General features: G+C 38.3%; 1 protein-coding gene across 7 annotated transcripts in view; it reads right to left on the reverse strand.

The window, feature by feature from the left end:
- LOC106661160 (aryl hydrocarbon receptor nuclear translocator homolog) overlaps positions 1–27,250 on the reverse strand; it is a 119,159-nt gene that overhangs the window by 37,093 nt on the left and 54,816 nt on the right. For all 7 annotated transcript variants that reach the window (XM_014384397.2, XM_014384396.2, XM_014384394.2 and 4 more), the window contains one exon: positions 11,734–11,814. In XM_014384397.2, coding sequence (XP_014239883.1) covers positions 11,734–11,814 — 81 coding nt within the window. The remainder of the gene's footprint in view (positions 1–11,733; positions 11,815–27,250) is intronic.

A 27,250-nucleotide genomic window follows, 5' to 3' on the forward strand; every position in this document is an offset into this window, starting at 1 on the left:
AGACATGGGCTGTGCCGTATTCGAACTCAGGACCGCCAGTGTATCTAATATGAATTGGACGCCCTAACCACTCGGCAATGCAATATTTGAGAATAAAGCTGGACATGCGTTAAAAAATATATATAAATACCGATATAAATAAAACATTTAATTGATGTACACTAAAAAAAAGTAAACGTCTAAGAACTGTATCTTAAGGTACACTTGGTGTAAAATACGGCTAGATCAATAATAGTAATCATTCAAGTTATTTATTCTCAGCACATAACTGTGCCATAAACTCATGTTGAAACGGCACTGGGTCACTTATTGGGTCCGTATTTTCTCGCTTTTTACCCCCCCCCCACATCAACACACAAGAACCCTCCCCCCCTTACCGAGCATCAACTATATTACAAACTTTCAATTAATTATGGTTTTTAGTAAAGATAAAAAAGTCAGTGTCACGAGCGGGAGTCGAACCCACGACCTTCGGCTAGATACGCCGCTACTCTCAACATCTCACCTAAAAACCTTAATTAATGGAAAGATATTGGTCAAGCGGACCACGAAAACAAGTGAATATATTGTAAACATTATAATTATTTTTATTGCCAGGATATAAAAAAGGTTTTTGCCCCATTATGTCAATTTTGGACCACTGTGGATCCCCCGTCCGCCTGTGGAAGGATTTTCTTCGATGACTTGAAGGAAAATTGGTCCAAACATATATCTGACTGATGATGGAATGGATATGAATAGTATATAGAAAAAGAAACTATACGATAACTTATTACGATCATTAAATAATACATTAAATAAATAGAAATTTAAAGTACTTCGTATACTTGAAGTACAGTTTTCTGTATTGTGGAAACAATCTTAAAAAAAATTTCTCAGTTCATTTCCACCGAGAACCCTTTAAAAGAGGATGTTACAAAAATGATATATTTTCTATTTTTTTATTTGTAAACGGACACGGCCCGGGGGTATGCTAGTTGAATGCTTATGAAATGCAAGTTAAGTATTAAGTCTTGTAGGTTTTGCTTTCGAAAACCCAGGCACAACTAAAACTTTGAAGATATTGTTTCTTTTTTGGTTTTTTCAATTATTTTTTCAGCTTCTTTATAATGCATTTATCACTAACTAGTACTGGACATCAAATAAATGAGAAATGAGACTAAAAATTTCTAAATAAGTTTTGAAGCACTCAGCCTGTCAAAAATATCTGTAAATCTCGATCCTTTTTAGTTTTCAAGAGCCAATTGGGATTAATCCTATCGTTATTAATTCTTACTTCTCCGTTAATTTTCATTGTGCTATTGTTGTTGTAAATTTCTCAATCGGATTCATTTGCAAATTGTTATAAAATCATTACGGATTCGGAATAGAAAAACGTTCTTCTGTTTATTGCAATTGATAAGCGTTATGGAATATTTATTGAGTTGGCAATTTTGTTTTTGTTTATTTTTCCCCACTTGCGAAACCGCTTATTATTTTAGTTTTCCTACGCTTGTTTCTCTATAGTTTTCTTCAGCATGATTAAAATGACGTATTTACGCGGAATTGAGTTCGATATTCCACTACCGCACCACACTACACCCGCTAATAAATACAATCAAATCCAATGTGCACAAAAGAGTACACAAAACAACTTATCTATCAGTGATATAGCTCTTTTCCGACAAATTAACTTTTTTTAAATTTCAAATATCTCTTTTAATTTCAAATTAACATTTTTAAAGCATAAAAAAACATTAGAAAAACTCTTAGAAATGCATATAAAATTAATTACAATAAATTAAAAATTAAACCTTTTTCTGTCGAATTAATCCTTTTTAACTACAAATTAACCTCTTTTTTTAAAGCATAAAAAACATAGCTGGTATGAAATATAAGCATGTAATGTGAAATGCCTATATATTTGTCTTTTTTTTATATGTATAAAATAATTGAGCTCTTAGAAGACAACATGAAAAGTAATTTTAATAAATTAATAATAGTAGCTTTTTCTGTCGAATTAACCCTTTTTAACTTCTAATTATACCCTCTTTTCAAGCATAAAAAAACATAGCTGGTATGAAATATAAGCATGTAATGTAAAATTCCTGTATATTTGTCCATTTTATTATATATATAAAATAATTGGGCTGTTAGGAATGCATATGAAAATTAATTACAATAAATTAAAAAGTGATGCTTTCTCTGTCGAATTAACACTTTTTAATTTCAAATTAGACCCTTTTTTAAAGCATTAAAAAAGCACAGATGATATGAAATATAAGCATGTAATGTAAAATTTCTATATATTTGTCCATTTTTTTATATATATAAAATAATTTGGCTCTTAGAAATGTATATGAAAATTAATTACAATAAATTAAAAATTAAGGCCTTTTCTGTCGAATTAACCCTTTTAACTTCAAATTAGACCCTTTTTTAAAGCATTAAAAAAGCACAGATGATATATTTAATTTGAAATAAATTTCATTCCAATTATAATTATTTTTCATATGGTCTTCTAAAAGCTCAATTTTTTTTCCAAATAATACAGGAATTGTACTTTACATGCTTTTTTCCTAATTATACTTCAACATTTTTGCAATTAGACGGCAATGATTAACGACCCATGAAGGATTCCCGTTGTTTTGAAGATTGACAAAAAAAGAAAAAAGCAATAGATTTATGAAGCTGAGAGAAATGTGAACCATGCGGGATGATCAATAGCTGTCTGTAATTGGTCAATGGCAGTGAGTGCTCATCCTTCGATGTTCAACCGTTAAGAATTTAGGCCATATCCAGCGTCCCCGTCCCTAGTCTGCTGTTTCGTGTTTTTGGTGTTTCCTGTCTAAAAAGACAGTGAATAAAACAAAAGGGATGTGGTTAACATTTCCGAGTTGGTGTAGGTAGTGTTGAAAATTGCGTTGACCGACGAAAGAAAAAAACGCCTGACAGCTTGGAAACAGTAACGCCATCAACATCCATTATGCTCCTCCATCTATTGTTTTAAGGAAGCAATAAATAATGCAGTGAAAGACGTAATAGGCGGAACATCGATAATCATCTACAAAGTGGCGATGAATGGATTAGCCCATCAGTAAGGCGAAGACCGAGTTATTTATATTAACTAAGGCGGCTATCACCCTCTCATGAATGTTAAGTTTTCTATATGTCGGTCAGAGATCGAATGCCATGAAAGAACCATCCGATTTACAACTCAAAACACTCTCAATGGTGAAAGGTTTGCTATTCTTTCTTAATGAATCATACAAATATAAACAAAATAGATTCTATGTCTAACAGCCAATTCAAATTGATTAATCACGTATTATTTTAGTCACAAATTTGTAAAACGACCTTGCTTACAAACCAGTAACTCAATGAGCCATTTGTTTAAACGATTACTAATGGCGATAAAAATGAATTGACTTGGTGGCTCAAAATCTACAGACAACGGTTAGGACCGAGACTGTTCATCTGGCGAAAAAATGCGCGTTTTTACCGTTTTAAACGTACAGTATCAAATTTTTCTTCCGATATAAGTAATAAAGATTGTATCGATACATTTCTCTTGATATTGGTAATAAGTATGGCATCGATATTTGCCTCTCGATACTGGTAATGGGTAACGTATCGACGCTTGAAATTATGTAGTTATCGATAATTATCTCTCGATAGTAGCAATCAGTAGGATATCAATACTTTTCTCTTAAAACTGATAATGAGTGGGCATAGATACTGTTAATATTGATAGTATCGATACATTACTCTCGATACTAGTAATGGGTAGTGTATCAAAACAAGTGTCGATTTGTAACGATAATTTTCTGTCGATACTGGTAATTAGTGTATTATCGACAATTTTCTCTAGTACTGGTGATCAGTATTGTATCGATACGTTTCTCTCGATACTGTTGATCTGTTCGGTTTGAATGCTAATATCTAGACACTGGTATCAGTACGATGTTGATACTTTCCTCTCGATACTGTTAATCACTATGGTATCCATGCTTTTCTCCCGATACTGGTAATTAGTATATTATCGACAATTTTCTTTGGTAATTGGAAATTATTGTCTCTAAATACTGGTAATGACTATGAAATCATGAAAGTGAGTACGATATCGACAGTTTTCTCTCGATACTGGTAATAGTATAATATCGATAATTTTCTTTGGAAATTGGAAATGATTGTCTCTAAACATTGGTAATGAGTATGAAATCATGAAAGTGAGTACGATATCGACAGTTTTCTCTCGATACTGGTAATAGTATAATATCGATAATTTTCTTTGGAAATTGGAAATGATTGTCTCTAAATATTGGTAATGACTATGAAATCATGAAAGTGAGTTCGATATCGACAGTTTTCTCTCGATACTGGTAATAGTATAATATCGATAATTTTCTTTGGAAATTGGAAATGATTGTCTCTAAATATTGGTAATGACTATGAAATTATGAAAGTGAGTACGATGTCGACAGTTTTCTCTCGATACTGGTAATAGTATAATATCGATAATTTTCTTTGGAAATTGGAAATGATTGTCTCTAAATATTGGTAATGACTATGAAATTATGAAAATGAGTACGATATCGACAGTTTTCTCTCGATACTGGTAATAGTATAATATCGATAATTTTCTTTGGTAATTGGAAATGATTGTCTCTAAATACTGGTAATGACTATGAAATCGATACTTTTCTGTAGATAGTTGTAATGAGTGTGATATCGATAGTTTTCTCTCGATACTGGTAATTAGTATAGTATCGACAATTTTCTTTGGGAATTGGAAATAATTGTCTCTAAATACCGGTAATGACTATGAAATCGATACTTTTCTGAAGATAGTTCTAATGACTGTATTATCGATAAATTGCCCTCGATACTGGTAATGGGTAGAGGCATCGATAGTTAACTTTCGATACTGGCGACGAGTAGTATAGCGATACTTTTCTTTTGATAAAGTAAATGATTATGACAACGATACTTTTCTGTACATAGTTGCGATGACTATGATATTGATACTTTTTTCGATTCTGGCAGTGAGTATGATTATTTGGAAATCGGTGTGACGTAGGTTTGGAAAAACATTTTATTTATTTATCGTGACACGTTTCAATCTTTATTGAGATCATCATCAGGGCCTGGGATGTACAAGCATTGTTTATATTATGCAAATACATCGTGAAAAATTCATTTATACAATGATAGAAATTTCAGACTCAATCAAAGTATTTGTACTCACTCAATGTGTTTGTTTTCTGTGTAGAAGTGTCATTACTGTGTCGTGTTGAGAGTGCTAGTGAGATGTTAATGTTGTTTGTTTATATACGTTATATTTTGAAGGTAATGAGTGTGTTATCTTATTATCGATACTGGTAACGAGTGGTGTATCGATACTTTTCTCTTGATACTGGTAATGGGTAGTGTATCGATAGTTTATTTTCGATACTGATAATGGTTAAGGTATTGAAACTTGTCTCTCGATACCACAACCATTTCAGTCCTACAGTTTTTGAATATCTTAAGCAAAAAAAAATACACCTTATATTTTCGAAATGAACATCTTATTAAAACTCAGCGTAAAAATTACTACGATAGTGGGCGAAAGAGAAAAAGTTCACGTTTTGCATCGAAGAGATTCCGATCTTACATAATGATCGGCTCGTTATATTCATCGACGCCTCGGGGTTCGGTTGACATTTGTAGAAATTGGCTAAATTCATTGTTACACTTACGGCACGTACAGTTAAACTTTCTCACGTGCAATTAAGCACTTTCTTCCTCTTCTTGGGCAACTGTATCAATGAATCATGATCATTAAATGACATCTAATCTTGTAGAGTGGAAACCGTTGTTATCTGATAAAACGATCATTTGTATTTTTATGCCAAGAAATGGTACATTTCCGTAAGACTACATTGTTAATAAATACACAGACTCTATTTATACAATTTCATTTCTTGAGATAACAATTGGGATATACACTGTAGAAAAATGCCTAATGCTAAAATAGAGCGAGAATAGACGGACCAGGATGATTCGTAGGGCTGAGATTTGTATGCAATAACAACAAACATGCACATATATGTATAAACATATTTGGTCAAAAATGCAATTTAAAAGTGAAAATATGCGAAAACTACCATGAAAAAAATGCAATTGTCAAATTAAAGCACGCAATTGTATTGAAAAGAGAAACAGTGGCAAGAGGAACATCACATGGCGAATATTAAAAAAAGGAAAAACGCATTAAAAAAAGTTAAATTTAAAAAATCCGTCGTCTCATCCATCGAGACCCAGATCAGTGAATTTTCGATGAAGTCTCTGATTTTATGAGCTGTTTCGTTGTATATAAAATCCAGGTGTGATTTCCTCAGGGTACTTTCGTGGGTAATGGTTTTCCACCCCTTGAATTCAGGGTGGCTTAGTTTATGGATGGGTATGTCAGCTCTAACTAAAGCACAACATGAATCGGTATCGAAACCGGACTTTCCAGACCCAGCACCTGTGGCAGTTTGTGCTACAAAGGTTTGTTGAAACTTAGACTCTCTACCTGTTTTCCTTGCGTTTTGATGCGCCCCGTTACCAAGAAAGGTGTAGCTGTTGATGCAGGTTTATCACAACACAGTATAAAACGTCTCCATCTCCCTTAAAAGTCCCACTTGAAAACTCACGCGGATACTTTTGAACACGAACTTTCGTCTTTGCGGAGACTTTCGGCATTTTAGGAGTAGTCAGTTCACAACACACAAATAATGGTTCACGATGGAAAACGCATGAGAGACTGGGTAAAGCTGAGAAGTATGACGATCGGGAAAGAAGAAAACTGAGGTCGTAATATTTCCATGAATCCAATTAAACAATTCCGAAAGAACATTTACAGTGGTACAAACTCTATTCCTTTCTACACCATTCACAAGTTTTCGTGGACCGCTTGACCAATTAATATCTTTCAATTAATTAAGGTTTTTGGGTGAGATAAAAAAGTCAATGTCACGAGCGGGATTCGAACCCACGACCTTCGGCTAGATACGCTGCTACTCCACCACCTGAGCTATCGTGACTTCGATCCACTCGGACACTAACTTCCCATCTCAACCCCTTCCTTTCTACATTTATTCCAAGAGAACCAAAGGCGACCGAAAGTACGCGGGGTGGAGCATCAACTGAACAAACACAAACACGTTCATTATGTGGAAACGGAAGAATGGAAGCCCGTTGCTCGGAGAATTTTTTTTTGCCTGCTCATTAACATTAAAATTTGACCAATTGCAATTACAATCCACTTATGCACTTATACAAAAATATGTATTTATTGCAATATATGTTCAAATACAATAAACATAGCTTACATTGATTCCAAATGCTTCAAAACATACAGTTTGTTAAAACTGGATGTTTTAGTTAACCAGGAAAAATATGCAAATGCATGTATTTCACAGCCCTAATGTTTAGGCACTGTTGACGAGTTTTCAACGAGTTTGGGGTGGCGTCCAATAGCGATTTTAGAGCAGAAATAAAGCGTCTAATTTTGATCTCAGATGGCAATTTATATCTAAAAAACAATTCTATTCCGAAGCATAAAAAATATCAGAGCATAACAAGACACAAGAATTACACCATTCAACGATTATACAGCCCGTTCCTCAAGCTGTGTCTCTTCTTTTACGGAGATGCGAATAAATTTTCAAACTATCATTTGAATGATTAAGATTTTCCTCACGCAGGATATTTCACCTCTTAATGCAATGAATGATAATGTTCGCTCTCGGAAAGTTAAATACATTATCCAGTTACACTAGTTGCACGGCATAAAGATTAATCCCTGGCTGACCTTTGAACCAATTTAATAAACTCGACTCAGTCTTCGCCCTCTCCTTCAAATTTTACACAATCCAAGACTGCGATAGTTTCCCTCGGGGGATTTTCCTGCCTCCAATACCAACGGTTGAACATTCCAACCCCCCCTCAGCAGTTGTGACAAAGTAATTTGTAATATTTACTTAAGAAAGTATCGGTATGAAAGAAAACACGTGGGAAACGTTGTGTGGGCGGCCGGGCCGAAGACGATTTCGGACTTGTCGTAAACCATCCAAGAACTTGACAGGTTAATTAGATATGAATGTATAACTTATCGTATCGCTTTCGGATTAACTAACGCCGTAGAGTGAGTCGAGCACGCTCGGCAGATAAATACGTGAACGGTGGAACTGGTGGGAATAACCATAGATAAGACAAATGTAACATTGTTCCGAAGCCGTTTTAGAGATAAAAGAGGCCTTGGAGGCTAAAGAATAACGGCAAGGAGTAGGAGCTAATAACAGCAATCAGCCCCTCCCAGGTAGACGCCAAATTATATTCTCCTTTACATCACAGACTGAAACGTCTGACTGAACATCATCAACACGTTCAAATCGGTCCTTCGGCGAGGAAAACCTGTCAACATTATGTTCGTTACAAATTTAATTTAAATAGACGGTGAATAGCACAAGCTAGTTGAAATTGGCAATCAATCCTCAATTAAACCAACTCGATTGATCACGATGATCATGTTAATTCTGCAGGATTATATCAATTATTGACCTGAAACTCGTATTGAAATGTGGATTTGACTTCCCAATTAGAGTTGTCGGATCACCGTGAGATTCCGCGCTAAATAAAAGCGGAAATCACATAGAAAGAAGCAGTCATTGACATTGCATAAATCTGCGACTTGATACATTGCGAGAGATGCCGTGCGATAAGACGCGAGTAGAAGCAGAAATCGATAATAAAAGAGCTTTCAATGACTGCATGGATCTGCGACTTTGTACATTGCGAGAGATGCCGTGCGATAAGACGCGAGTAGAAGCAGAAATCGATAATAAAAGAGCTTTCAATGACTGCATGGATCTGCGTCTTTGTACATTGCGAGAGATGCCGTGCGATAAGACGCGAGTAGAAGCTGAAAGTGAAATTGATAATAAAAGAGCTTTCAATGACTGCATGGATCTTCGACTTTGTACATTGCGAGGGATGCCGTGCAATAAGACGCGAGTACAAGCTAAAACCGATAACAAAAGAGCTTTCAATGACTTTGCATGGATCAGCATGCGGCCTGTTTAAAATCGTGAGCGATGCTGTGTGATTCCGCGCGAAAAAGAAGGTGAAATCGGATAGAAAGAAGCAGTCATTGACTTTCCATGATTCTGCGACTTGATACATTGCGAGAGATGCCGTGCGATAAGTCGCGAGTAGATGCTGAAATCGATCATAAAAGAGCTTTCAATGACTTTACAGAGGTCAGCGTGGGAACTGTTTACGCTGCGGGCGATTCGATACGAGAAGAAACTAAACGACAATAATATAGCTTTCAATGACTTTGCATGGATCAGTTCATGGAGTAGGAGTTGAAATCCTTAATAAAAGACCTGTCATTGACTTTACTTCAGTGACATGTACTATACAGTCTACGAGCGATTCTGTCCATCATGATTATCATTCCATCACAGCAAACCTTTACACCAAAACGGACTTTCGCAAATCGGCCTTAAATCACATTTCAATAGAACTGGAAGTTGTGGACCGCATGTTTCCATACAGGGCGAAGTACCGGCTGACCAAGTCCAATCCGATGGTCGAGGCAGACTTGTCGATCCGGAGGGCGTGTCACTACTTTGGTAAAAACAATAATTTCTTACTGTGTGGGATCAGTGAAGTTCTTCGTGCCGTTTCATCCCTTCTTCTTATAATCTAACGGTGTCCTTTTAAAAACACTGGTTTGTTTTCGTTTCGGGAAGGCCTTTTGGTTAGAATAGTGTCGGAATTGCCATTGAACGGCGAGCGATGCGAAAATTTGGGTAGTCAACAACGACGGGCCTTTTGTACAATTTCTGACACTTTGGAGCTATTGCCGTATTAATTGACCAAGTTAAACAATCATACCTAGTGGAACAACTTCCCAGAACAGCGGCAGATGCAAAGTCTATTCCAAGAGAGCTTTTCCTAAACGTACTGCAGATTGTAGGTCCAAATTAGGTAATTTATTGGTATTAAAAATACATCTCAATATGTAAAAAAAATAACTTTATGTTTAATATAAATTTATATTTATTCCTTTATAATCAAAATATGTAATAGAAAGAATTTGAGAATGTAGGCATCTGGGTCGTCACAAACATTGATAATTAATGTTTCAACGTTTATTTGAATAAAGAAAAAAAGCTCGCCCAGAACGCATGAAACATAAAATGATTTGCGATATCAGCTTCTACTCGCGCGGGATTGCTCGGATATGGTTACAATGCGAGCAAGTCACACGCATCCATGCAAAGTCAATGACAGCTCTTTCCTTTGCAATGTCAGCTGCTTCTGTTCGCGCGAAATAGCACGGCGGCCCGTCCGGGATCAATTATCAATCCTGATTGGTGTTTCAGCTTCTGATCGTGCGGGATCTCTCGGATCCGTTGCAGAGTAAACAAGTGGCATGCTGATAATGCAAAGTCAATGACAATTCCTTTCTTTGCGATTTCAGCATTTATTCGAGCGGAATCAATGATGAAATCGCACTCTGATCTATGCAAAGTCAATGACAGCTCCATTTTTTGCGATTTTCTCATTTAGTAGAGTGAAAATCACACGCTGATCTATGCAAACTCAATGACAGCCCCATTTTTTGTGATTTTCTCATTTACTAGAGTGAAAATCACACGCTGATCTATGCAAAGTCAATGACAGCTCCTTTTTTTTGCGATTTCAGCATTTTGGAGTGGAATCGCCAGCTGATCTATGCAAAGTCAATGACACCTCCTTTCTTTGCGATTTCAGCATTTACTGGAGCGGAATCTCTCGGATCCGTTGCAGAGTAAACAAGTGGCATGCTGATATATGCAAAGTCAATGACACCTCCTTTCTTTGCGATTTCAGCTTCCACTCGCGCGGAATCGCATGTCATCGCTCGCAGTGAACAGATCGCTGATCAATTCAAATTCAATGAAGGCTCCTTTTTCTTTGCAATGTGTTCTAGTGTCGTCCAAAAGAAAACCCCTTGCCGATTGAACATGAAGTAATCATTGAACTTATTACCTAAAAGTGTACATGATTCGCTCTGAAAGAGAAGCGCTTATACAAGCGAATCGCCAAACAGACGTCCGATTATAAAGAAGGGCATACGTTGACAATGGCAGCAACAAGCTTGTTGGTTAAGTCTATTATTATGCTACAATTAATTAAGGTTAACCGCACCTTTTGAATTTTCCCTCCTTTTTGCCATTTTTCAAATGTCGTGTAATCCAATTTCATTTGTCGTCGAGAATCCAATCCGATTACACGACATTTGAAAAATGGCAAAAAGGAGGGAAAATTCAAAAGGTGCGGTAGAGATGGAAGTAGGTGTCCGAGTGGATCGAGGTCACGATAGCTCAAGTAGTAGAGCAGCGGCGTATCAAGCCGAAGATCGTGGGTTCGAATCCCGCTCGTGCCATTGACTTTTTTATCTAAACTAAAAACCTTAATTAATTGTAATATATTAACTGGTCAAGCGCACCACGAAATTAGTGAATCTATTATTATGATTTCGCCGATTATTAAGTTACATCCGTTTCAAAATAATACATGCGAAACTCAGTGGAAGAAATGAAACCATTCGTTGACGTTCTTGGAATCCGCTCGTCAATCTTTGGATCAAGTTGTAATTAACTTATGCCAGAAATCTATTTAAAGGCACGAAACCCAGGATGAACATTACAAAAAAAAAATCAAAAGACATACCTTGCGAATCTTTCTTTGTCCTGCAAGCTGTCGTCTTCCATCCTAGAATATTTACTTCCGCTCGGATCGTCCTCATCGGACCTAGAAAAAATAGACACAATTCATTTATGAAAAGGTAAATGCATAAAACAAGTAAGCATTGATTATAATTTGACCTTGTAGGACGGGTTTTAAGTCCCTTGCAATCCGAATCGCTAAAAGAAGCAAAAAATGTCATGCAACTTTCATAATGTATTATTTAGTGCAATTAAAACTTAAGCCTTTTTTAAAAATGAATTTGAGTTGCAACGACAGGCAATGTCCAAGCACTCCTTTAGGTTAAGAGAGCCATCCTTTGCTCTCCTCTCCACCAAAACCATTCACACCCAATGAAGTATTCCACGCCATAAACAATTTACCACTAAACAAACAGACCTAAATTCTGTCTTTAGAATCACATACTTCTCATCACAATGGCACACAGCTAAAGAGGATCTGCAAGCCCTGAATCTGATAAGCCCTGAACCTTTTCTTGAAATAACAAAATAGACAAAAATAGAAATGTAGTAAGTAGAGATGCAACACAGTAAGATTATGTTAAAACAAACTTTACCAAGGCAAACTAACTGCTACAATTAGCGAGGGCCATGCTAAGAGTTAAAGGTCACTGGCATTTAAGAAAACACCTACACAACATGGTTATAACCAATGACGACCCATTCTTAGGTTATGCACTGAAGAGCAAGAAACAATTACCCATATCACCTTTGGATGTAAAGCATCGAAGGCGACATAACCTGGAATAAAAAGAAAACGAAGGGAAAGGAATTGCAGCAACGACAGTCAATGACCGAGAACTCCTTAGGAGAAGGATCAAGTCGATTGCACTGTACTAAGGAAGTAGAAAAGTACAATAAGCCACAAGGCTGCAGTGCTTGGGGGAACAAAAACCCTCTCTTCCTAGCATCCCCCATCATCATCATAATCAAATTAATTTCAAGACTAGATAAGATCTATATAAGCTAACGTTTTATTCGACATGGTTTAAGAAAAAAAATCAGGTCGTCGATCATTTTGGTTTGCGTATGCTCGCCTGACACTTTTGGGCATTTCTCCGTCTTCAGTGGTTGGCCTGAGTTTTTTTAAATTGTGACAAACGTATAAAAAAGGATAGGAAAACAACAGGTTGATGATGGCCAAAAAAGCTGAAACAAAATTTCTTACAAACTAACCCAATTAAATAAATAATACTGTTTATTTTATTTTCATATTTCGGTATCGTTTGACTGTATTTAAGGCCAAACCATGTCATTACTTTACCATGACCAACATAGATATCCCAGTGGCGGTACAGAAATTTTTGGTTTCGATAAGACCAATAAATAAAGGTCGGTTGATAACCCAATTGACCGTTAATGAACGTTATGCGTCCTAGATCAGATTTAAAAAAAACGTTCAAGAATTTTCTCAGTTAAGAAAGATGGAGAACTTTATTGTTACAATCTAATATATAGCATAGCTGATAAGATTCATTAGGTTAAGCTTTGAAACCGCCTGTGCATCTAGGGCATAATATGTGCATCTAAGTGCATGATATTATATACGATCCCGAATTCTATACTAGCCACTATACAGGACCATTTCAAGCACATAGAAAAAATATAAAAATGAAACAAGTACAACTTCACCAAAAAGTGAAATACCCAGCACTATATCAAGACAACAGACGTGGACTACTGGAGACTGATGCGACAACTGGACAGAAGACTTGGACTACTATGGAAACAACAAACAACCGGTCCCAATCGTCAGGGGAGCTGATATACTTGCTAAAACCGAACTCCAAGAACAATACTCCAAATCCGTTTCATGAATTATATACATAAAAAACGATTTTGAATCTTGGGTAACATTATCTAAACAAAAGCTAAGGTGTTAAGGATTTTCGCTACCTTCAATTGTGGTTGGGAGTTGTACGGTTAAAAGCCTGCCTGACAGACTAAAAAGGAAATGAATGATGAACTGGAGAGAAAGAAACAGTCATTGGCTTTGCTTAAATCTACGACTTGCTATACTGCGAGAAATGTCGTGTAATTCCAAGGGAGTAGAAGCCGCAATCGCCATTAAAAGATCTTTCAATGACTTTCCATGGATCAGCATCAGAAATAGAAGGTGAAATCGGATAGAAAGTAGCAGTCATTGACTTTGCATGGGGTGCTACTTATAGGACTCTGCGACTTGATACAGCCATCATTCGACCCGAGAAGAAGCTGAAATCGTCAATAAAAGAGATTTCAATGATTTCGCATCGACTTGATACATTGCGAGGGATGCCGTGTGATTTGACGGGAGTAGAAGCTGAAATTGTTAATAAAAGAGCTTCTAATGACTTTACAAGGACCAGCGTGGGAACTGTTTACATTGCGAGCGTTTCTACGCGAGTAGAAGCTGAAATCACTAATAACAGAGCTTTCAACGACTTTGTATGGATCATCATCTACGAGGAAGATACCGCATATTATGTACGATCCCGAATCCTATACTAGCCACTATACAAGAATACCTGAAGCCATAGATTATAAGTGCAAAAAAGTATAAAATAAAACGAGTACAAGTTTACCAAAAAGTGAAATACTCAGGACTGTACCAAGACAGCAGACGTGGCATACTGGAGACTGAAGCGACACTTGGACTGAAGACTTGTACTACTGACAAAACGACAACCACCGGCAGCAGATATACTAGCTAAAAACGAACCCTAAGAACAATACTCCAAATCCATTTCATGAACTATATACATTAAAAACTAATTTGAATCTTGAGTAACATTATCTAAATAAAAGGTTAGGTGTTTATGCTCTTCGCTATCGTCAGTTGTGGTTGGGTGTTGTACGGTCAAAGGCCTGCTTGACAGAATAAAAAGGAATGAATGATGAAATGGAATGGTCATAAAGGGGCCTAAATATGACCACCACATGGTTCCAACTTTCCAACTACCATCTTTCACTTTGCTAGCCCTAGAAACGCATGTTATAATATACTATTAGATAGCCAGACAGTAGTAGAGGCTCTTCAACCTACAAGATCTGAATCCCAGAAAAACCTAGGATCTACAAATAACCCATAGCTAAGGTCCCTAGTAATGGGAGAATTTCAGGTAATCCAATTCTTCCAATAAAAAGCCCTTAGATAAATTTCTTTCCTTACTACGTTACTATAGTGCAGTCACTATCCACGCCTCAACATTCTTTTTGTCTGGAGTGAACCGATCTCGCGTCCCGAGGTTCCATATCAAGCTTTCGTCCATCCTTGCTACACAGTCCAAGCCTTATCTACACTTTACCATCCTGATCGCCTTAATCAACGTTGGCCTAGAGACCTAACCTATAAACCAGCAACAAGAGTACTCTCAAGACATCCCAACATCATCATTATCACCTATGTGGATGACCGCAATTCTGTCTTTATACTCGAATTCTATCCAAGCAAACTCCAACATCCAAGAACACCTTTATCACAAACTGAAAAAGGAAAGTTTTCAACCAGGAGCTACCCATTTACAAGCAAGCCAGATACTTTAGGGCTCTAGGCAGCAGACCGACATGACATCTGCACATAAGACTTAAGAACTTAAAAAAGAGTTGGACAACTACGAAGAATCTTAGGACCGAAATCTATTTCAAAACCGACAAAACTCAATACTATACAAGGCATTACTGCGACATTTTGTACATAACTGGAACTGTGGGGTTTCACCGCTATAAAATCCTCCCTTAGACAAATTGTCAAACGTCATACGTCAATAACTTCACTGTCTACTACCTTAACATTCCTGTTGACTGTGGTGATCAGATCTCGCGTCCTAAGGTTCCACATCAAGCCATCCGTATACCATACCGCTGAAGCCTTATCTACACTTTTCTATCCTGACGACATGCCAGGTCACCTTAAACGATGTCCTGGAGACCTCACCTCTTAATCCCTCGTATACCGTGATACCGTCCATATTTTAATGTCCTATGTCTAACTCCTATTTGAACCATCTAGCTTTGTTTGAACTGTACTACGAATAATTATGCTTTAATTAGTACATCATTGAAAAAAGAGTAGAAAACTTCCTCAGGGAAAGTAACAAAGATTGTCAATTGTTTGACACAAAAACATGTTAAAATGCATGCACATCATGTCATGCCGGCCACCCAAGCACGATTGTTATAATGATCGATTTTATGTAAATTGAACTAGCACAACCCATGATTCCCCTTATGAGGTTGTATGCGTTTTTTCGTCTAATTACACTTTAATTCGTTCTTTCCGTCGATCTCAATCTCAAGGTGTTCAACCTGTGTTTCTAAATCATTTCCTAATAAAATGGCGTCGGGGTTTACCTCGGTATATGGCCGTTACAATTTTATAATTCTCAATTAACGTGTAAACGAGCCAAGTAAAAGCTATCATGATGAGAGGTTTACTTATTATTCAAGAAATTTTTCCTACAGCCCCTTTATGGATTGCCCTAAACGCATGGAAGAGAAAATAAAGTCTATATCGGCTTAATCACGGCATGGGTGACATTTCGTGTCGAATGTTTCGTGAATAATCTGTGTACAACAGGACGTCATCCAGTCTTAAAAAACACTTATTTAACAATGATACAATGATACAAGAACGTTCCCTTAGAACCACGTAATTACCATTCCAAAGCCTGAAAAACTTCACAATCCGACCGTTCAGTTAGTCCAATGCCTATAATGAGCAACATCATAGAAAATCTGCTGAAGCGCGTTCAATTTCTTCATTCAGGGAACCTCCCGGCCACCAGTTTATGTTCAGTCGTACTCGTGCTGTCATCGGATACGGCGCTACCGTTCTTAAGCAGGTATGCTACTCCAAGTATTTGTCGATGTGAAGCCTTCGATCGAGTCCGGCACTTTGAGTTACTCACTCATGGCTGTCCTCTGTTTTACTTAGTACCTGATGGCTGATCCTATAATTCTACTTAACTGACAGACACTATAAATTCATCAGTGACGAGTACCACAAGGAAACATCTTAGAGTCCAGTATCTTTCACAGCACCGCAGACATTCCTATCTTTTCTGCAACTGTCCTTACCACCTATGCCGACGATACCGCCATACGTTCTCGTCTTCGTCATTTCAACCAGAAACCTGCAAACCTATGTCACATCCCTTGAGCAGTAGTTCTAGTAGTGGAAAATGACAATAAACGTACAAAAAGGTATTACTTTCATACTAAAAATAATAACTACTGCTTAACAATAGAATCCCTCTTCTTCCAGCTATCGTTGACAAACAACACATGTGACCCGATTCTGAGACCCATCTGAACTTATGGCATCGAACGTTGCGGTTCAAACACACGTTCCAACCTCCGACGTCAGATTCTTATACTCCAAAATACTTCGAACCATCGACCATATTCAATAGCGATCCATTAATATCCAATGCGGCCTTGAAGTAACGAAAAACAGCTACTAAAAATTTCACAATCTATTATCCTGTCAAATAAATAAACAAAAACCTTTCATCCCGCATCATTCCAGGACATCCTGACGACTGAAGCGTTTCTGGCCTTGCGAGAGTGATTAACGTTAATACACAGGAGTGACTAAAATTGATTAGTTCCTCATATTTTATCTATCTGATCCTATAATTCTACTAAATTGGCAAAACAGGTTCAAGTCATTAGTGACTGGGGTACCTCTAGGGAGTATGTTAGGACCGAATCTCAACACTGTATACACAGCGAACATTCCTACCATTTCTGAAACTATTAGTAATGATAAATGGTGGTGTGAGGGTGTTGTTCAATCTTTTCAAAACATTTCTGAAACTATCCTACCAATCGGGAGATGTTGCCATCTTGCTCACTTCTCCACCAAAACCATTCACACCCAATGAGGCCATGTGGCTGAAAAAATATTTTCGACACGTTATAAAAAAAGCAGTGGTTTTCCTTGCCTGATTTACAATTCCGTCGTAAGAAGGTTAAGAACCACCACCCTTCCCTACGTAAATCTCCCCTCGTCAGGATGATTACAAAAACCTAAAAACCACATCTTCCTACGTAAATAATAGGCATAATCTTAGAAAAACTGCTGCATATTCTCCCCGTCTTTCATTTTCGCAGCCTCTCGAAGTTATTCAGCAGGTCCATCGGGTTGTAGACATCAAGGGTGAAAGGACTGCTGATTTGAACCTCATAGTTACACTTAAGATGGTCCTCCCTTTTACTCCGACCTAGGACCGATCCTAGAATCTTACCGAACCGGCAGATACAAGTCATCAGTGGTTCCTCTCAGCGGCTAACGTGCAGGTGGTAACGCAAGGAAGTATCTTAGAACTCATCCCGTTCACAGTATACACCGCAGACAACCCTACCTTTTTTGAAACTGTCCTTACCACCTATGTGGATGAGACCGCCATCCTTTGCTCTAATAAAGACCGGTGGCCGGGTGGTTAAGGAGTTGGACTCTATTTGCCACGCTAGCTGTTCTGGGTTCGAATCGCGGGATATCCCTTGGCTTTTTAATTGATCAAAATATGAAAAAGTATCGTAAAGTGCTTCTAAGATTTCGTCCACCTCACCCAAAGGGTAGTTCGACATTAAGCAGTATGACAGGGATTGCTTTATTTTTTTGTCATTAAATGATTATGTACAATAATAAGTTTATAGACTTGATTTTTTATATTCCCAAAAATCTTGGGACTTTTTGAATTTCCGGCATGTTATTATAAAATGTGTCTATTCCCACCACCTCCTTGGCTTCCATTGTTTTATTCTGAAACAATGAGGAATCTTAATACGAATTTGCACAATTGACTAATTTCGCTTCTCTAGCGAATTGGAAGAATCTATGTAAAACTAGTCTTTTTAAAATGTTCAACCTTGGATTTGTGTGGCTTCACATGACGGATTGTTGTTTCGGAGGTGACAGGCAGCCGATAGGCCCTTGAAATGAATTCCTAACAGCCACTATTTTCCTCACAAACGTTTTAGTAAAAACCAATACGTCATTCTAGACAATTAATTTCTGTAATTTGGTTGTTTCCGAACTTTCTGGCCTTTTTATCCTAGTTGGTTTTGTCTGACAGTCGCGCTTCGCCATATCGCCACTTTTCATTTCAGGCAATCCCACCAGTCAATAATTTGTAATAGCGAATTTCCCAAGTTGATGATGAGTGTTCATCGATTTAAAAATAGGCATAGATATGGATCGAATTGACAGTTTCGCCAAATTTGGGGCAATCATGGATGACTGTCATATCTAAAAATCGCAGTCTTCTACGACCTCAGTCTCTGAAATCTGCTTTATGCAGATTTTCTTCTAATTTTCATTTAGATCTGCCCGTTCAGCATTTCGCCATCGTCAGTAGTTGATTTTTTTCAGTTATAACTGACATAAAACATTTGTGAAAATAACAGTCCAAACATAGAAGATGGCGACAATGCTGGAGCGAAACCAGCGAGGATAGGCAGACCAAGATGATCGGAAACGACCAAACTACATGTTCATCACCCACCCCCGCAGGTCCCATGAAGAAATCTCACAATAAATTTCTCATTGTCATATCTAGAAAATTTGTGATATAGAAGACTAAAACATTTTATCGGCGAGGTAGACGAAACGCGTGAGATGAGAAACGACCCAACTGCAGCTTCATCACCCGGCAGACAACATGAAGACATTTTACAATCAATTCTCGTAATTATATCCGGTAAATTTCGGAACCAACTTATAAGACTAAAAACCTGTTACAGATAAAATCCCATTTTCCTTGTTATATTGTATATTATAGTAAACCTGTGAAATCAAGTACCACCTAGAACACAGTTTATTCACCAATCTATTCGGACGACATCAATTTTCTAAAAGCAATATCAGTTGTTTGCTTGCCCTTTTAACAAACTGGGCAGACAAGGACATGATTGAAAATAGAGAAATGTCAAAATCGTGAAATCGAAGTAACAGCGAGACCGGTCGGACCAAGAGTGTTTTCCAACTGAAATACAAATCAAAAATTACGTACAGTGTTCTCTCCATAATCCGAACTTCGGTATCCCGAACATTCCAGAATTTTAAATTAAACAAGATGAAAAATTATTTGAGAAGGAGAGAGAGCAACAGAGAGTGAGAGGGGAGGAGCGAGCGAGAGAGAGAGAGAGAGAGTGCNAAATTATTTGAGAAGGAGAGAGAGCAACAGAGAGAGAGGAGAGAGAGAGGAGAGAGAGAGAGAGAGAGAGAGAGAGAGAGAGAGTGTGTGTGTGTGTGAACGAGTGAGTAAGAGTGTGTATATGAGAGTTTATTTGTGATGAGTGAAGGAGTTTTTCCACTACAATATCTCTGCAATTAAGCCATTCATTTCATCAGTGCCCACAAAGTGATTACAGTTGTTTACCATTTCGATTTTTACAATTAGGTATTAATTTACAGAAAATAATTTGATATATTCGTCCATTTTACAATTTGATTCGTTACAGTACTTATTTTAAACTGACTAAAGTGGACTAAAGTCTATTTTATTTATAAACGTAATAAAGTCTGTGATATACCGAATGAGAGAGTGAAGGAATGAGTGAGTGAGTGAGTGTGTATATGAGAGAGAGAGAGAGAGAGAGAGAGAGAGAGAGAGAGAGAGAGAGAGTGAGAGAGAGAGAGAGAGAGCAATTGAGTGAGGGAGTGTGAGACAGAGAAAATGAGTGACTGAATAAGTGAGAGAAAAAGTGAGTGCGAGAGTGAGTGTGAGAGAAAGAATATGTCAGTGAATGAGTGAGAGAGAAAAAGTGAGTGAGTGTGAGAGAAAGAATATGTCAGTGAATGAGTGAGAGAGAAAAAGTGAGTGAGTGTGAGACAGAGAAAATGAATGACAGTCAGTGAGAGAAAAAGTGAGTGGTGAGTGAGTGTGAGAGAGAGAATATGTCAGTGAATGAGTGAGAGAGAAAAAATAAGTGAGTGAGTGTGAGACAGAGAAAATGAGTGACAGAGTCAGTGAGAGAAAAAGTGAATGGTGAGTGTGAGAGAGGGAGAATATGTCAGTGAATGAGTGAGAGAAAAAGTACGTGAGCGAGTCTGAGACAGAGAAAATGAGAGACAGAGTCAGTGAAAGAAAAAGTGAGTGGTGAGTGTGAGAGAGGGAGAATATGCCAGTGAATGAGTGAAAGAGAAAAAGTGAGTGAGTGTGAGACAGAGAAAATGAGTAACTGAGCCAGCGAAAGAAAAAGTGAGTGAGTGCGTGAGTGAGAATCAAAAATCGTTATTGGATAAAGGTGGCTCCATACATGCGGTATTCGTCGAATATTTGCCAAGCCTTAGATGCTCCCTTGCATTCGCCAAATAGCGTGCTTATGTGTGCATGTATGCGGGGTTTGTTTATACCTAGTTGTTGCGGAATATTTATTTGCCAAGTGCCGTGTGAGTCCTCAACTTACTATCAATCAGGAACAACAGTGAAACTGTTTTTGCTGTTTTCTGAAGTTGGTAGAAACTAATTTAAAAAAAAAACCGTAAGAAAAGTTTTTTCTAATTTGTCTCACTGTTTTTACCAATAAGTATTTGTTTATGCTATGATTTAATTTGGCAATATCAATTAGAGGTAGACACACTTAATCCTTAATCCAAAACAAGGATAATGGATTTTTCAATGATTACTTTTTCCGGAATTTAAATTGTTTATTCAGTCTCATTTGAATTCTGAAACAAAAAACTGTTTAGTTTGCAACTTTGTTTTCTTAATTTTAATTTGGAACGTAAAAATGCCACTTAGTTCTGAGGATGTTGCACGTCGTGTGGCACTTATTGAAGATGGATGTTCCATCAAGTATGCGGCTATTGCCATTGTGAGACGCCGTTGGACGTATTCGAGAAACTGGGTCCTACCACAGAAGGCCTGGTTTTGGACGCCCTAGGGTAACAGAACCACAGGATGACCGTATTTTGGCTTTGTGAATTTTACGAAACCGGCACCTTACTGTTGTTCAAGCGAATCATCAGCTCCAGGAAATTCGAGATGTCCAAATTTCTGAACACACTGATCGAAGAAGAATAAATCAGTATAGGCTGATGGCTTTTCGCCCTGTAAGAGGGCCAGAATTGACCAGAACCACAGCTCCCATTTGCTCGGGAACAGAGATGTTGGTCTTTGGACGATTGGTCGACTGTACTCTTTACAGATGAGTGTAGATTTGCTCTACTATCTCCAGATGGGCGTGAAAGAGTGTGCAAAAGGCGAAATGAAAGGTACGAAGTCTGTAATTTTTCCCAGAGCCGACCTTTTCAAGTAGCTCAGTGATGGTGTGAGCGGGAATTTCAATGGAGAGTCGCACAGAGTTGGTTGTTGTTCGTGGAGGCCACTCGCTTTGTGGATGAAATTTTAGAACATCATGCGTTGCCAATCCTCGATGAAATCAGCGACAATCCTATTCTAATGCACATTAATGCCCAACCATATGTCGTTCGCATAGTACAAACGTACCTTCAACAGCATAACATCAGGGTCTTAGCCTGGCCAGGCCGTTCTCCAGACTTGAACCCCATCGAACATTTATGGGATAACCTCAAAAGACGAATAAGACCACGTCCATCACTTCCTGATACACTCCACGATCTTGAAAGGACACTTCGTGGAGAATGGGCTAACATCATGAGCAGCAAACAGCAAACAGACATTCCCAGTCTGGTTAGAAATTATGCCGAGGCGACTTCGATATGAAATTAAGGCAAGAGGAGGAAATACGCGATATTGAAATTTTAATTAAAAATCTAAAACAAAATTAAATCAAATTTTATCTGTCCGTCTTTTTTTCATTTTTCATTTTCCTTAACAATTTCCATTTTTTTTTACTTTTTTAGACAAAGACCCAATTATTAAAAGTTAAAAAACTGGAAACTTTGATTAATATATAAAAATATATACAAATCAAGTTATATTACAAGTGGGTGGAATTTTTTGCCTGTCAGTGTATATATGAAGTGACCACTTTACGAATATTCATGCACTTTGATGCGGACAAGAAAACCGAAAATAAGCAGGCGAGCCGAATATTGTCGCATCCAGTCCCACTTGTCAGGATTCGGCGAAACTTAGCTCGTCATTCGTCGAATCCCGCATGTCTGGAGCCACCTTAACATCCAGACTCTTTAATCTAGCCTTTAATACACCTGTCCAATGTAGCCGAACCCCTAAACTGATCTGATTGATTTTGTATGATACGTATAATCAGGCGGAAACGCGTTTGGGAGGGTTGGCAATTCCGGAAACCTCTGTGAAAACATGGTCGAAAGAGTGGGTTCAAAAAGAATTCCGAGTGATTGTTGGCCGAGCACAAAGGAACGTGAGTACGGAATACCGTTACTCTTTTGTCGATAGACAGTTTTCCTGACTTGGATTTATCTGTCACTCCTTCGGTAAACGTATGAACCTGTTGTCAACTTCTTCAAAACATCTTCTATTTTTTTCTTTCTCCTATGCCAAAGTGGAATTTGTACGGAAATCGAGAAGTGGTCGATTAATTGGAACGATATTGTCACGCAGGTAAAAGAATTTCCTGAGCATTAATTTTAAAAATCTTACTAAATTTAATATTATTTCCTTCGGGATTCACCCTGATGCCCGTTAGCCTAAAGGATTACATCCAGTTAATACTAACTATTTCTGCGAAAACGGTTGACGAGGATTAGATGGCAGGTAAAAATTAACCGACAGCTTTCGCTGACCTCACTAGTCTGTAATTAAGAAAATTGAGGATATCGACTCCATCCCTTACATGTTTGCACTTCCTAGTATCTCGGTTTTAATTTACACATTTAATAAAAACACTCACCCAATTACTCTGAATCTCTCTCCATCTCTCTCTCATTCACTGACACTTTCATCACACTTAATCTCTCGTCCACTCACTCATTACTCACTCTTAATCTCTCCCTCACTCTCTCTTTCTTACTAACTCTCTCGCTCTATCTCCCCCTTTCTCACTCACTCTCTCTCTCGCTCTCTCATTCACTCATTCTTAATCTCTCCCTCACTCTCTCTTTCTTGATAACTCACTCACTTCATCTCCCTCTTTCTCACTCATTCTCTCTCTCTCTCATTCACTCATTCTTAATCTCTCCCTCACTCTCTCTTTCTTACTAACTCACTCACTTCATCTCCCTCTTTCTCACTCATTCTCTCTCTCTCTCTCTCTCTCTCTCTCTTTCTGTCTCTTGCCCACACACTTAATCACACTCATTCACTCATTCTTACTCTCTCACTCTCTTTTCTTTTTCTTTCACACACTCTTCTTCATTCTCTCTCTCTCTCTCTCTCTCTCTCTCTCTCTCTCTCTCTCTCTCGCTCTCTCACTCAGCTCACGAGTGGAAATGACCGGATCAGAGAGGATCGCTGTATCGTTAGGTTTGTAGTTTGTGGAAGGGACGGGAGGTAAGCGATGTACAACTGGTACGATGTGGGGCCCAAACACTACCCTGAGGCAACCAGGGATTAGGGATTTTAGGGAATACGCCCACTCTTTAATGTCACGGACGTGCCGGTCAGTGAGATAGGTTCGAAGCATAAGGTAGGGGGAAGGATGTCATTGGGCCAAACAGCAAGCCCGGGTTTCAAAAACGACCGTCATCTTGGGCAACATATAAAAAGGCCCCTCCCCGAACGATAACATAACAACTCAAGGGAGGAAGAGATAAGGTCCACACAACACAGTGACATTCTGGACGGCTGAGTGACACGTAATCACAGACACGGAGGATTTGTCGTTCTAGAGTTTTTCCTTGAATCGGTAACAAACTGATGGGCCTGTAGGAAATCCGCTCAATACATTCGCTCGAGGGTAGTGGAGTACTCGATATTCCTCTATCACACTTTATAACTAATTGAGGATTACTCAATGTTCCACGCCAATAAATACATTCAATCCTAATAAACACAAAAATAAACATCTCTAAGTACTATATACCATAAAAAAGCCATGTTTCCTCCAAAAATCGGACCCACATACTCCTGGGTGGCATTCCTATTCGCTCTCTATATGGAGCCAAGGAGGCCGATTGAATTAAATGGGAATATCGATTTTCATCATGCCGTGCACATAGGCAGGTTTTGGTCTAAAAGTAAGTGTCTGTGTGTGAACCTCGCAACCGTGCTTTTGTAGGAGCTTTCAATTTTAGCGGTACAGGTCAATATTTGTTTTTCTTAGGAGTTGAATTAATGCGAAATTACTCTTCGTTGAGTACAAACTGCTGCGGAAAGGAGGCTTCACCTCGAAGCAATGGTACAGCAACGCCCCTGATCTGCTGGGTGGTGCAGCGACTCATCAGTCATCTATGCCGTCTGTTCCTTTGTCGAGCAGAGGATACGACCAAGGTGTATGTGAATGAAGTGGAAACCGAAGAACGATTGCCTGTCATACTGAATCCCAACGAGAGAACCCCGTTCTGACGAAAAGAGGAATCATGTCGACCATCGCGAGGTTGTACGATCCACTTAAACTCATGGCACCAATAATATTCCAAATAAAAAAGATATTACAACAGCTCTGGGAATACGAGGTTGGTTGGGATGAGCAAGTTACGGTACAAGTTAGAATAAAGTGGACGCAGTTTTGCAAGGATCTACGATTACGCGGTATAAAAATTGCTTAGCGCACGAGTGAAGTCGAATTGGCCGAAGGGAAAAATTACCTGCTTGTGTGAATATGGAAAACCATTGATTAAAGGCTCAGTTATAGCCAGGGGCGTCGGTGGCAGCAATGGTTTAGGCGTGGACACGGCGCTCATCACTGTAAGGTGAAGGTCCCGGGTTCGAATCCAGCAGCCTTGCATTCGAACCCGACGTACTTACAAATGTTGTTTTACCCTTGTTAGTTAAATAATTAAGAAACTAAATTAATTAAGCCTTAACACTTCCTCATTGGTTTCCTTTAAAACGGATTTATTTGCATTTTTCCCCCGTAGTGTTGAGATAAAATTGATCATTGTGAAAAAAAAACTTGAGTCTGCGGGATGATAAACCTTTAGTATCTGTCATTTCCAATTTTTCCCGCCGTTTCTTCTTACAGATTGACAGATTTTTGCACTATTCATTTTTTGGCCAAACGTACGACTGACAAAATATCACGACCACTAGGTGGCGACAAAACGCGCCCGATAGACCAAAAACTGCGAGCATTGGCGGACTAAAATGATTGGAAATGACAGAAACTGATCGTCAATGACCAACCTATCTAATATGATCATGATAATTATTGTCTAATCTAATTTTATTTGAACGTAAAACTGTCTCAATGCGTTGAAAGTCGGACATCTAAAGTATCAAACGATCCAGGTCAATAGTCACAAACGGCTCATTTCAGTCCCTGAGCCCAAAGAACATACTGACCTATATCGTTATTTATATGTTGGGTTAACAACAATTTTTTGTCTATTGATGAGTAATGATGAATCGTTTAAATTACTCAGTTAATGACTGATTCCCTTTGTGTACAGGAGTTTAAATAATATAATATATTGGTTTAACCTATTTTATAGCGATTGGAGAAACGAGAAGGCCAACAATTGTTTGACAGAGTGGTGTTCCAGGTGGTTCCTTCTTCGGACGAAAGGTAAATTCGGCAGAGGCTAAGAAAGACGACATGAAGAAAGATGAAGGGAAAAAAGGTGAGGGCATAGCGAATGAGTGACCAATCGGCCAATGCCCTCGACCCCTCCCCCCTGATAGAACATCTCGACATTATCCACACTCATTCCGTTAAAAATTATTTTTTCTCAAGAGCGTACAATTGGTGAAACCGACGGGTTTATTTTTACAATTTCTTCCGACTATTTGGTCATCGGTTTTGCCATTTAATGAGCTGACAGACCGACTTTACGTCATTCTTTGTCTCTTTTAAGTTTTTGAGGCCGAAACGTGTCTAAAGAGGCACAATGAATTGGGGTAGACCAGTGAACGACGTAACAACCGTAGATATCGATCATCCTGGTCTGCCTATCATCGCTGTTTTCACCTATTTGACAGTTGACATGGCGTTATTTTTTCATTTGCGACCTTTTTATCCGCCCAAAAACTGACAAGAATGAACGGCCGAAATGTGTTTGAACAGGCAAAATGAATGAAGATAGGGCAAACCAGTGAACGACCGAACAACCGTCGTTACCGATCTCATCCAGGTCTGCCTATCTTGCTCCGTTGAACAGACGCGCTTCGACATTTCGTCTTCTTCAGTATTGCTTGGAAACCGGTAACGACCAAAATTCAGGTTAATCACCACGCAGATGACATGGCGAAATATAAAAAAAAAAACATACTCGTTTACACTACAAACTATGCGTACATCAAGGAAAACCGAACTGAAGAACTGACTCAATAACGGACTGGACCGAAGACAAAAAATCCTGAATAACGTTCAATATTACAAAGCCACTGTTGTAAACAAAGACCTAATCCTGAACTGGCTATTATTACCAAGGACACCGACCGGAGATAAGTCTATCCTAGATCCTCCTTCCTCTTTTCAGCCCAACA

The sequence above is a fragment of the Cimex lectularius genome, unplaced genomic scaffold (assembly GCF_000648675.2).
Source record: "Cimex lectularius strain Harlan isolate CLEC.00 unplaced genomic scaffold, Clec_2.1 scaffold60, whole genome shotgun sequence".
NCBI lineage: Eukaryota > Metazoa > Arthropoda > Insecta > Hemiptera > Cimicidae > Cimex > Cimex lectularius.